The sequence below is a fragment of the Benincasa hispida genome, chromosome 4, assembly GCF_009727055.1.
Source record: "Benincasa hispida cultivar B227 chromosome 4, ASM972705v1, whole genome shotgun sequence".
In the NCBI taxonomy this organism is placed as follows: domain Eukaryota; kingdom Viridiplantae; phylum Streptophyta; class Magnoliopsida; order Cucurbitales; family Cucurbitaceae; genus Benincasa; species Benincasa hispida.
The window spans coordinates 60,348,814-60,361,660 of NC_052352.1; the positions used below are offsets into that span (position 1 = coordinate 60,348,814).

Sequence of the window (12,847 nt, forward strand, 5' to 3'; positions counted from 1 at the left end):
AACACAAACTTTAATGTCGGTTGGAAATTTCACTAAAGGTCTTTAATTTTGGTTGGAAATTTCACTGAAGGTCTTTAATGTCGGTTGCAACTGACATTGAAGGCTGTGTTATTAAAGCCCTTTAATATTGGTTTAAAACTAACATTATAGGCAACCGACATTAAAGGGCTTTAATAACACTATCTTTAATGTCAGTTGTCAACCAACATTAAAGCCCAAATTTCTTCTAGTGCCTTAATTAACACACACACACACATATATATATAAATAAACGGATTTAATATATATATATATAAACAAAACACATTCTCTCGTTTAATCATCAATATTTAATATGGATCAAATTTATATTAATATTTGAATCATATTCTAATAATTATTTTTCTCTCAAATAAATCTTTATATTATGATGTATTGTATACATTATATTATATCTCATAATTATATATTATATAATTAATTTCCTTTATTAATTTGAACAATTCAAATTAATCCAAATTAATTCAATTCTCACTTATCCCATAGCTCACCTTATGGACTTATAGTTTGAAACTCCAATGGTACTCAATTAATTAATGGAACTCTTTGATTAAATTAATCAACTTCCATTAACTGTCGGCACTCCACTAAAGACCGATAGTTGCACTCTTTACACTACAAATATATTTGTGTGTCCATTAGATATAACCAATCAACAGTGCATCAAACCTTCACAAATTGCTTGTAAGTATAACTAGGTCAAAATTATTATTTTGCCCTCGTAGTTACATTTAACTTCTTAATTACCATTGACCCCTCTAATGAATAATAAGTCACTACAAGAAATCTGAGCTTTGATGTCGGTTGGGAAAAACTAAAATGGATGTACAATGTTGGTTTCTTAAAAAAAAAAAGGATCTTTAATGTCGGCTTTAAACCGACATTGTAGGTATACTTATAATGTCGGTTTAAAACCGACATTGAAGGTCATTTTTTTTTTGTTTCCCTCTCTCCCATTTTCATTTCCCACCTTCCCCAATTATCAATAAGAAAATTAAAAAAACTAATATATATATTGTGTAAAAGAAAAAAAATTGACCCTCAAATTAAATCCCTAATCTTCTTCTTCTTCTTCGTCCAAGCCCTTCCCACGTCGCCTTCCTCAACTGCACATTCCCTAGCCAAGACCCTTTCTCCGATCACCTCACCATCCATTAGCTAGCGTCGCCAGTGAGCCTTCTCTCTCCCTTTCTCCACTGTCGAACTCTCTCTCTAACCCACGAAAAAGTAGATCCACCGCCTGAAGTTCTGATCTTTCTTTCTCTCTCTCTCACTTTCACCAATCTGCAAGCCATATGCCAGATCTAGCTGTTGTGCAGCTCATGTTCATAGATTGAGTTTGTCCATGCCTGAAGTTCATGTTCATTAACCAATCTTATTCTGACGGAAAAATCAGAGAGTAAATTTTTTCGGAGGAAGAAAGGAGAGAGATCGAAATGGCATCCTTTTTACAGTCCTTCATCGACCCAAAGAAGAACTGGTTTGCTCGTCAACACATGAAAGCGCTCACCCAATGCCTCCGTAATTATCGTAATTGAAACCCTAATCATTTCTTTTTCTATGCCGTTGATTTCAAATTTTGTTCAGTGGAGATTGATTTTGGGTTGTGTTACTATGTTAGGTCTTCGATTCGATCTGTATGATCCATATTATGATATTGATGTGAAGGAGGCTTTGAATCAACTCCCTAGGGAGGTTGTTGATGCGGGCAATCAGCATTTGAAGCGGGCCATGGACCTTTCCATGAAGCATCGATACCTTCTTGATGATCTTCAAGTTTTTTTCTACTATAGATGTTTATCTCTTCCTTAGATCGGTTTGAGCCTCGCCGAAAGAACAGAAATGTGTTATATGTTTATCATACCCGAATAATCTTCAGTTTTATTTCTGTATTCAACATGCTCTTAATGTAATTGTTGAGCGTCCAATATTCTCGAAATCTAGTATTTTTTTTATGGTTAAATTTCTATAATTTTTCATGGTCACTGGGAACTAACTCTTTATTGTATTGGGTTTTGTTGTTTTTCCCCAACTAAGCACAGGATGTTGAATTCTAAATAGTAGTTAGATGGTTATTAGTTTGAATTATTTCATTCTTTTGGCAGGCCATGCAAACACAATTCAAGAGCTATCTCTAGGATATGCTAGCACTTCTAAGTCTTTCCATTATTTCATATCTGCCGCTTTATTATTTAAAGTGAAAAAAAATTGTGGTAAAAAAAGAGTGAAAAATGTCTGGTCGTGTTAATGAAAATGAGGCAGCTGCTCTATATCGTAGTGTCAGTCATGGTTCTTAGAGTTTTGTATCATATGACCTGTATTTGGGAGTTATTGATTTTGATATTATTTACCATCTGTTAGCCTAGATGGTATCTTGCTATGTACTTGCATTACAGTTGAATTGTTTATCTAGTGTAGTTTTAATTTTATTGAATTTTTCCCCTTTCAAGGTTTCTCGTTCCGCCCTCTGTTGTCTTTTTCATGATTTCAGGTTTCATGATCTAGATAGATATCAGCTTTTGGGTAATATATGTATGAATCCTGATATGCTTTTCTTTTAAAGAAAATAAATGACTTGTGTAGGCCTTTGTTTGTGGTTGAATTTCTTGATTTGTTCTGATTGTAACATTATACGAGTGATTTTCATGCACTACCACCAATCTTCGCTGTTAATCCTAATTCTTATATTATTTTCAAAAACATTATACGAGTGAAATTTCTTTATCACATGCAAATAAAGTAAAATGTGTGGCGTAATTTTTTTTTTTTTTTTTTTTGGTTTGATTAATCTGGATTCTTTGATTTTTATTTACTGGCGAGTATGGAAGGAAGGCTGGATAAAAATAAGATAGAGCAAGGTTGATGATTTGATGACCAGTGCAAATTAACCTGTTCAATTGTTCTACTCGTTGTGTCAGATTGTTTAATATTAATGTCTCAACTTAGGTGAATAAAATTTGTGTTAATTTAAACTGTGTAGTAGCAGGAAGTAGGGCCGCATGATGTTGCATATGCGTGCTACAACTCCTTTGATTTCTTGGAATACTACTTAGTGAATAGTTGTGGGGATTGTGTGTAGCACATCCTACCATTGCTTTCTACTTGATGTCGACCTATCTTATTCAGCCAAATTTCATCTGATCTCTTGTTAGACTATTGGTACATAGCTTCTTTAGCATTTTCCATTTGAACTTTAAGGTAAATGACTTCGTTTAGTAATTAAACAATCTCATTTAGTATTGATCTTTGTTGATATTTATCTTTATTAAACCGGAGAAAGCTGAATGAATGAAGCTAAAGGTAATTTTTTTTCCCGCTTTGGGCATGTTTTGCCGGTAAAGAAGGAGAGAGCAGAACGTGAGGCATTGGGATAAATTCAGAAAATGCTTCTAGTTATATTGAAGAAGGAGCTAGCCATGCCATTGTTACTTCAATAAGTTCTTTCCTTTTATCTATTTACGATGATATTGCTTCATGTATTGCCTGAAATGGAGGTAGTGTAACATGATTTTGAAATTCTATAACACTGAACCTTGTTGAGCTATTGTAGTACTTGAATATAGAAGATAATAAAGATTTCATTTGGTCTTAAGTAAACTATTTTCGAACTGCCCACAATGGCTTTAAATGTTGTATGTTTCTTGGTTCTGTCGCAGTATGTGTTCAACAATGGACAAATAGATCTTACAAGGCTTAAAAATCTTGTTTGCATTGTTGGGAGACAGAGGCTTGTATTGTATCTTAGTTGTAGAAAAAAGGTACTTCTTTTTGTGTTATTGTTGCTGAGTTTAGAAGTTGTCATGATTGATTAACATCCTAAGTTATGGTTAACCCTTTAGATGTAAAAAGTCACCCAAAGTCATCTGCATTGAAACAAACAAAACATCTTGTAGCTTGGGGCTTCATTAACATTTGTCTATGCTCATGCATTGATTAACATTTAGTTTCGATATAGGAAGGTAAAATGCAATTGTGATATATAGATGGCAGAAGTTCAGTGATGTATTTCTGTGTTGTATTTGCTTTTAGTTACATACAATTTGAATCTAATTCGTCTTTGGAATTTTGTTTAGATAATCTAGGATTGACTACCTTCATGTCAAAGATTGACCCTCGATAGCATCTTTTAGTTGGAGATGTTTTTTGTGGTTTCATTTGATTGAAGTCTTGTATCCATTGGTGTGCTTTTTAGATGCTTGAAGTTTTGGTGTTGCTTTAGGTGGCTTTTTACTTTTTAGTTATATGGATAATGTAAAACTTTTTAGTTGAATATGCTAGCCTCTTACGTAAATTATTTATTTATTATATAGTACTAGCTTTAATTTAATAAATGGACGTAAATTTATGTTGAATTTATCTTTTCTTTTTCCTTTTTGTATTTCAATACAAAAGATGCATATATGCAAGGAGAGATCGACGTAATTCGGACCCAATGGGCAAGTTTTGTTGGCCGATTTGTGTAAGGATTTAATTCTAGTTTTTTGTCTCAATAGAATGTAAATGCTAGCTTAGAATGAATGTAAATTTATCTAACCATGATCTTTGTGAATGAAATGAGTATTAATATGATATTTATGAATGAGAGAAATGATGGCTTGGTGTAAGTATTCTATGAAAGTTTGGTTCTGGTATTGTGATTCTTGTTTGTGGATAAATTCATAGGTGGAAGACATGATCTGTTTATTATTGGAAGTTGTATTCGTGGTATTGTGATTCTTGTTTATTCATGGAATTAATACTAATTGATATTTGTGAATGAGAGAAATGATGGCTTTGGGGTAAGCTGTATTTTATGAAAGTCTGGTTCTGGTATTGTTTTGCAAATTTTGGTAGATAAATTCATAGGTAGAAGACAAATATTGATGGGCTCGCCATGAAATTTTTTTTTTATTCTTTTTAATATAGAACACGGACATTTCCTGACCCAACACGAGACATATAATGTCATTTTTAACTTATTTGACCAAAAAAATGGATTCGGCAATGGAATTTTTTTTTAAAAAATGACAGATTTGAGCTTCAATGTCAGTTAAGAATTAAAAAAATAGGCTTTAATGTCAGTTGCAACCGACATTAAAGACTTCAATGTCGAGACCTTCAATGTCAGTTGCAACCGACATTGAAGGCTGTGTTATTGGTGTTATTGAAGCCCTTTAATGTCGGTTTAAAACTAACATTAAAGGCAATCGACATTAAAGGGCTTTAATAACACTATCTTTAATGTCGGTTGCCAACCGACATTAAAGCCCAAATTTCTTCTAGTGAGTTATAGTATAACTATAACCAAACCCTGTATGGCGCTAAATTATTCAAGCCCCACAATCAGCTCTTAGGGGAGCAGTTTCTTTGCTTACTCTAACAATAGAGAAGGAGTGAATTCCTTCTTATGTAATTATGTTCCCAGCTCCCCAATCAAATAAATCCCCAAAATTGTAGGTATATTGAGTCGACGAATTTGGCCACTATCATCCACACAAATCAAAGGATCACCTTCATAGGTAGGAGTTCACAACTCACGCAGGATTCAAATCAAAACATCTGTGGTCATCCTGGTGAAATGTAAGTCTCATCTATTAACGGTTTTATATAGAGAGACTATTCATTTTGTGGTCCAGTCTTATTTAAACTTTTTGTATAGAATACGCCTCCTTATATATTCCCACATAAATGATCAGGATTAGATCATTTATAGCACTCTATAACAATTGTAACAACTACAAAGTACACCATAATTCGTAGTATCACCAGGATAAGGTATCCAATCTTATCCATCTACTACAGACTGTTTTAGATTATCACTTCAATATGATCAAATTTTATGTCTATACATTCATGTTTAAGTTACAAAAGATAACTTTGGATTTTAGTTTAATGGGTTATTGCATAAGTTTCATAAACCTAATCGATCATAGATTCAACTAACATATAACTGCGAGGCTTTAGGGCATACATCCCAACAATCTCCCACTTGCACTAAGGTCGAGGAAATATAAGCCAGTGAGACATGTTGGGGTTGATGCACTAAATCTTATAGAGTCGTATAGTTTTTAATTGTAATGTACAAACTTATTATTCATGTAATAAAATATTTGACGTTTTATTTGAAAAATAGTTGCATTAACCACAAACCAATAAACTAACATCCAAGATTATCTTGTAGCTTAAACATGTATGTAGAGATATATGGGTGGATCATGTTTAATTGATAACCTATATGATCTGTAGTAGATAGATAAGATTGGATACCTTTATCCTGGTGACACTACGAGTATGGCCTGCTTTGTCGGTGTTACAATCGTTGTAAATTGTTACAAATGATCTGATCTTGATCATTCATGTGGAGACATGTGAGCTGGGATATTTTATACAAAGGATTTTGTATAAGATCAGACCATAAAATGTTTAGTCTCATTATATAACACCATTCATAATAGAGACTTACATTTCACCAAGATGACCATAGGTGACATAACCTGAATCCTGAGTGAGTTGTGAACTCCTGCCTATAAGGGCGATCCTTTGATTTGTATGGGTGAGAGTGGCCAGATCGCCGATTCAACAAGCCTACCATTTTGGGGATTTTTCTGATCAGGGAGCTGGGAACACAGCTACACAAGAAGGAATTCACTCATTCCCCAATGTCTAGGCAAGTAGATAAATTTCTCCCTTAAGGACTGATTCTGAGGCTTCAAACACTCTGGCGCCATACCCTTTCTTGGCCTGAGAGGGTTTAATCATAATTGGACTATGATCTATTTTCATTAGAGGGATCAGTGGTACTTAAGGAGTTAGATGTAACTACAGAAGCAAAATGGTAAATTTTGGGTCCAATGTACTTATAAAGAAATTTGTGAAGGGTCATCGTATTATTTCATTAGTTATATCTAATAGACACAGAAATATATTTTGTAGTGCAAAGAGTACAGCTGTTGATCTTTAGTGGATTGCTCAACAGTTTAACAGATGGTGAAATAATTTAATTAAAGAGTTTAATTAATTATTCACGTACCGTTGGAGCTTCAAGCTACAGGTCCATGAGGTCTCATCGATGGCTCAACGTGATTTAATGAGAATCAGTTTTTTGGATTAATTTGAATTGTTCAAATTAATTGAAGGAATTAATATATATTATATATTTATTTATTTTTTAATTATATATAATATTTTCTGTAATGTATTTGATACATTATATTATTTATAAGAGGAAATAAATATTTGAATATGATTCAAATATTAATTATATGAATTGGATTTATATAGTTAAATTTAATGTAAGTGTGATTTATATTAAATGCAGTGTTTTAAAAGAAAGAAAGTATAGGTTATATTTTATATGATACAATATTAAAACTATAGATATATGTTATATTTGATATAACATATAGTTTAAATATATTATAATGATAAGTTAGTTATCATATTAATATATATTAAATTAAATTAAAAATTAATTATTTTTATTTATTTAAGATTAATTTAAATTAATTAAGGGAGGGAGTTGTAACTCCCTTCCCCATATTTCTCTCCATTCTACATGAGTGGGATAAAGGGTTTTGCAGGGATCTTGTCCTTGATCATCCTGTAAAAAGAAAAATACAGTAGAGTTTTGTGTGAGAAAAAAAGAGAAAAAATTCCCTGCTTCCTTATCTTCTCAATTTCTCTCTTCCCTCTCCAAAATCACCAGAGCCCACACCTCTTGGATTCTCACCAGAGAATACCGAGGTTTCTAAGTGGTAGTGTCCAATTGGCCCATTATTGGATTTCGTTCGTGATTTACACAGAGTACAAGGATTCGTGAAGAAAGTCTTCAAAGGTAGGGGTTTTCTAAAACCCTAATTTATCCTTTTGTATTTTTTCCTCTAGCATGCTATATTTTCTCTTTAAATGCATAATTGATCTTTTTCCTCTGTAAAACTTACAATTATGTAAAAATGGGATTTGGGTGGATCCGCTTCCGCTCAAGGATCCTCTCACAAAAGTTTCTTCAATTGGTATCTAAGTCAGGTCTTGATTCCAAATTTCCATTTGTTTAAAATTAATTTTACAGCTTTGGTGGGTTTTAGTTTCTAGAATCTGTCAAATTGTTGATGAGATGAATGTTTTTGAATTGTGGTTTACATTAATGGATATTTTCAGGATTGGATATAGATTCATGTCTTTCTTTTATGTTTTTTCAAACTGTGAAGGCCCATGTTTTGAGGCATAAATTATTGTTATCGAGTTTGTATTTGATTGTTGAGTCATTCATGAGATCCTTGTACGTCTTTTGGAGAATTCGAGGAGAAGTTCATTTTTTTTCGAAGCAGTCCGAAGCATAGTGGGCGACTATGTTGCAACGTTGTGCCCTAGTGTTGTGACGTTGCGATGCGGCTACGGAAATGCCCAGCATTTGACTCTTCAAGATGGAAATTTCACGTGGTTTAGCTCTAGTTTGCGCGTAGTTCGTGATCTGCCGGTCTGTTTCGGTTTGTGGGTTCTCCGATTTGAGTGACTTGGGTTTTCTGGATTGGTTCCTGATCCGATTCGAGCGGTTCAAGGCTCGGTTCACCTATTCGAACCAGATAGATATGTTTTATGTAATAGTTTGTTTTATTTTTCTTGTAGGGTCCAATCCCGGTCCATTATATGTTGTTTTAATATTCATGATGTATGTTTTAATTTATATATATGTTATATTGTATGTCATATAAAATTAAAACCCACCATAGGTTTTGCATTTAATTTCATGCATCATCTATATTATAAGTGTTATAATATATGTTTATGCATTATTTAAATTATAAAGCATACTCATGCATCATATAGTATAAATGTTATAATATATGTATGCATACATTAATAGCATATTTCATGCATCATTTATATTATAATTATTATAATATATGGTTTGATGTATGTATGGTAGTATGCTATTGTATGTTTCATTACTTTATTATAAAAATGTTATATATGTTAGTAATGAAATAGAATTGCATGAAGCATGACACTAGTTTAAGTTAATTTATAAATGTTATATTTTACTAAAGTATGTCAATGCATACAATGTATGGTTTTAGTTATTTCATTTCTTTATAATTGTTATAACTAAATGAAATTAGAATTAAAATAAATAATTAAGAGTTGCAAGAAAATTTTAGGTTAATAATCATCATTTAAAATTGTTTTAAAATATGATTCACATAGACCTAAGATCACTTTTCTAATGAGATTAGAATTTTAAGTTTAATCTTTTAATCAGTTTAATAGGATTAAATTGATCTCGATTAAAAGATAAACAATGTAACAAATGTATCTATAAGAGACCTTTTGTCTAAGGCGAGTTCTGTCTAGGCAAGGGTATTTAAGTTGACGGAAATGTAACACCCCTACCTGGAAACTTGAATTTGATAGATTTATTACATGCATGCAAGTTTGATTAAAGTTTGTTAAAGAGTTTAATGGACTTTAATCAAAAAATTTTAACTATCCAAAGACAAATGTTTTTTTTTTTTGGGACAAATTAAACAGTCACTTATTTAAAATCAGTAGTTGGATTTTCCTAAGTTAACTAACCATACGTAAAATACTCAATGAGAGGGAAATGCAGTATATGCTACTTCATTTTATCCTCTTTACGTTTCTCCTTAAAGTTTACACCGTGAAGTCTATACTCGACCTCGAGGCACCATGGGTGTCGGTGGCATTTGTATAGTTCAATATCAAGGTGAATGGAGAGAGTGTTTATAGTAATTGGGAACGGGATGTGTGACAACACATCCCTTGGTCTCTTTCATTCATTTGAAGTAAAGTTTCATGCATGGCCTCGTGGTACCACGGGTGTCCCCCTAAATGATGACATTTTTGTTGGGGTTGATGCCCTAAAGTCTCGTGTCCTGTAGTTTGTAAACAACTTGTACGAACGCTTGTGATGTTTAATATATGATATTTTACTTCACTTCTTGATTTTGCTCAGTTGAATGTTTTATTTACTTTACCACAAACCAATAAACCTAAAATCCCTAGTTATCTAGATGTAACTTAAGTATGTATGTGGTGACATACAAATGGATCATGTCTTAAGTGATAACTAAAATGGTCTGTAGTATATTGATATAGGAGGGAAACCTTATCTTGGCAAAGCTACGGTGCGGCTCACTTTGTGGAATGGTCACAAGTGTTGTGACTTGTCACAGATGGTCTGATCCTGATCATTCGTGTAGGGGACATGCGAGCGGGGGCGTCCTATACAAAGAGTTTGTATAAGACCTGACCACGAAGTGTTAACGTCTCGTTATATAACACCGCTCATGACAGAGCTTCACTTCACTAGGATGACCATAGGTAACACGACCTCAATCCTGACTGAGTTGGGAACTCCTGCCATTAAGGGCGGTCCTTTGATTTGCATGGGTGCGAGTGGCCAGGTCGCCGACTCAAACCTACCACTTTGGGGATTCGTCTGTTTTAGGAGTTGGAAACTCGGCTACACAAGATGGAATTCACTCCTTCCTCGAAGCAGAGGTAAGTAGATAGATAGCTCTCTTAAGGGCTGATTCAAGGGCTTGAAAAATGTGGCGCCACATACCTTCTCTTGGCCCAAGAGGTGTTCAAACATAGTTGGACTATATAGTATTGTTTATTAGAGGGATCAGTGGTATTTAAGGAGTGAGATGTAACTACAGGGGCAAAACGGTAAATTGACCCGCTATACTTACGAGCATCTGTGAAGGGTCATAGTACTCATGATTGGTTATATCTGATAGATATAGAAATATATATGTGGTAAGAAGAGTTCAGCTGTTGGTCTTTAGTGGAATGTCTGACAGTTAATAAATGTTGGATCTCATGGCTAAAGAGTTTAGTCAGCTATTCACGTACCGTTGGAGCTTCGAGCCATAGGTCCATAAGGTCCCCTTGATAGCTTGGATAAAGTTGAGAATTAGTTTTTGGGTCAGTTTGAAATATTCAAATTGACAAGAGAGACTTCGATTATATTTGATATAATTGAACTGGTTAATTACATATGAAATAATTGATTAAATGTATGAGATACATTATTTTGGAGGAAATTGGATATAAATATGATTTATATCAAGTAGAAGAGAAAACACTATAGTAGATATATGATATCAAACTATAGGTTAAGAATATAATACGATTATATTCATTATTTAACTAATTAGGCGGTTATGAGATAATTGGCCAAATAATTCTCCGGAATCGTGCAAAAGTGGGAAGTTCGAATTCAGTTCTTGTAACTGGAGAATAAAATGAATTTTTTTTTTCATTTTTACGAAACACGAAAAAGAAACGCAGAAAAATCACTCATAGTGTGAAAGCATACGATCGCATAGCGTTGAGAGTCTATACGATAGTGCCCATCTTCCTAAACGATCACACACTCGTGCACTAAACGATCGCCCGCAATTTCTAAATGATCACTTACTTTTTCTATATGATGGCTAGCGCGTCGAGAAAACCTAAACGTTTGCTTACCATTTGATAGACGATCGCTTAGCTAAACTTACACGATCGTGTACCTTTTTCTAAATGACAAGCACTCGACTATACGATAGTCTTCTACTATTTTCCACTTGCTTGTTCGTACTACACGATCGTCTTTTCCTACTTCCCTCTACCAATTCCATCAAAGTCCACCCTTTGGATTCTCACTTCGAGAATATCGAGGGCTTCGAGTGGTGGTATCATCCCCGGTTGCTGTTGGTTCATGCGCTGCCGATCGTGTAGACGATCGTAGTGTTGTTAGGCGACTGTTTGCTGGGCGACAAGAAGCATAGAGAAGTTCGTTTCCGCTGGACAGAGTTTGATTGAAGATTGTCTTCAACTGGTACGTTTACTCGGTCTTTTGTATTTTAATTGTTAAAGCATGCCAGTAATTAGTGTTACAATGCATATATGTTTGTTAGAATGTATGTTTGGTAATTTTGTCATAATGAAATCAGAAAGATCCGTTTCCGCTCATGGCTTCTCTTGGTTAAGAGATCCTTCAATTTTTGCATGCGCTTTATTCAAACTCCAATCATGGATAGGGTTGCTTTAGTTTCATGTCCCAACCGGTTTTTCCCCACGGTTGGCTCAGTGGGACGAAACTTTAGGACCTAAAATGAGAGGTTACATTTACAAGAATTATTAAGTAAGTTTAACAAATTTTGGACCGAAAAATGGTGACTGATAGTTACTGTAACAAGGTGTTGTTCTATCTATTAGTTGAGAATGTCTTATTTCAGTGAAAGGGCATTTGAACACCCTACGGTGACTTTTGTCCTACCTCACTAAAACATCATTGCAAAATAGATGTCACTTAGGTTACATTAGACTATTTTTCTAAAAATGATTGGTTGTCTTGTTGGTTTAATGCAAATAAACTAATAATAAATTATTCGTATGGTTTCAGCAAATTTATTTCACAATGAATTATGCAACATTAAATCTACTTGTCGCTGAAAAAATAACGGGTGAAAACTAAGCTTCATGGAAAAATACGATAAACACAATTCTTATAATTGATGACCTTTGTTTCGTCCTAATGGAGAACTGTCCTCCCATTCCAGCTCTAAATACTGCTCAAAATGTTTGAGAAGTATACGAGTGTTGGACACGAGAAAACGAAAAGGCCCGAGCGTACATCTTAGCGAGTCTTTCCGAAGTCTTGGCCAAGAAGCATGAGCTTCTACTCACAGCCCGTGAGATTATAGAGTCCCTGAAGGGAATGTTCGGACAATCATTCGCATAGCTCAGGCATGACACTCTCAAACACATCTTCAATGCCTGTAAATAAGAAGGGGCATCCGTTCGAGAACATGTTCTC

General features: G+C 33.9%; 1 protein-coding gene across 2 annotated transcripts; it reads left to right on the plus strand.

Moving 5' to 3' along the window:
* The first annotated feature begins 1,475 nt into the window (after positions 1-1,475).
* LOC120076778 (cytochrome b-c1 complex subunit 7-2, mitochondrial-like) lies at positions 1,476-3,413 on the plus strand. 2 transcript variants are annotated; one of them, XM_039030687.1, is made up of 4 exons: positions 1,476-1,569; positions 1,661-1,815; positions 3,334-3,339; positions 3,381-3,413. In XM_039030687.1, the coding sequence occupies exons 1-4, from the start codon at positions 1,476-1,478 to the stop codon at positions 3,411-3,413; spliced, it is 288 nt and encodes a 95-aa protein (XP_038886615.1). The 2 variants fall into 2 exon arrangements, with proteins under 2 accessions (XP_038886615.1, XP_038886616.1); XM_039030688.1 differs by lacking the exons at positions 3,334-3,339; positions 3,381-3,413 and adding an exon at positions 2,145-2,177.
* Positions 3,414-12,847: the final 9,434 nt, after the last annotated feature.

What these genes read in the sequence shown, in the direction of transcription:
- LOC120076778 (XM_039030687.1), top strand. Translation starts at nt 1,476, where the DNA reads ATGGCATCCTTTTTACAGTCCTTCATCGACCCAAAGAAGAACTGGTTT. An exon ending in CCAATGCCTCCGTAATTATC is followed by an intron (nt 1,570 to 1,660) that starts GTAATTGAAACC and finishes TTACTATGTTAG; the next exon opens with GTCTTCGATTCGATCTGTAT.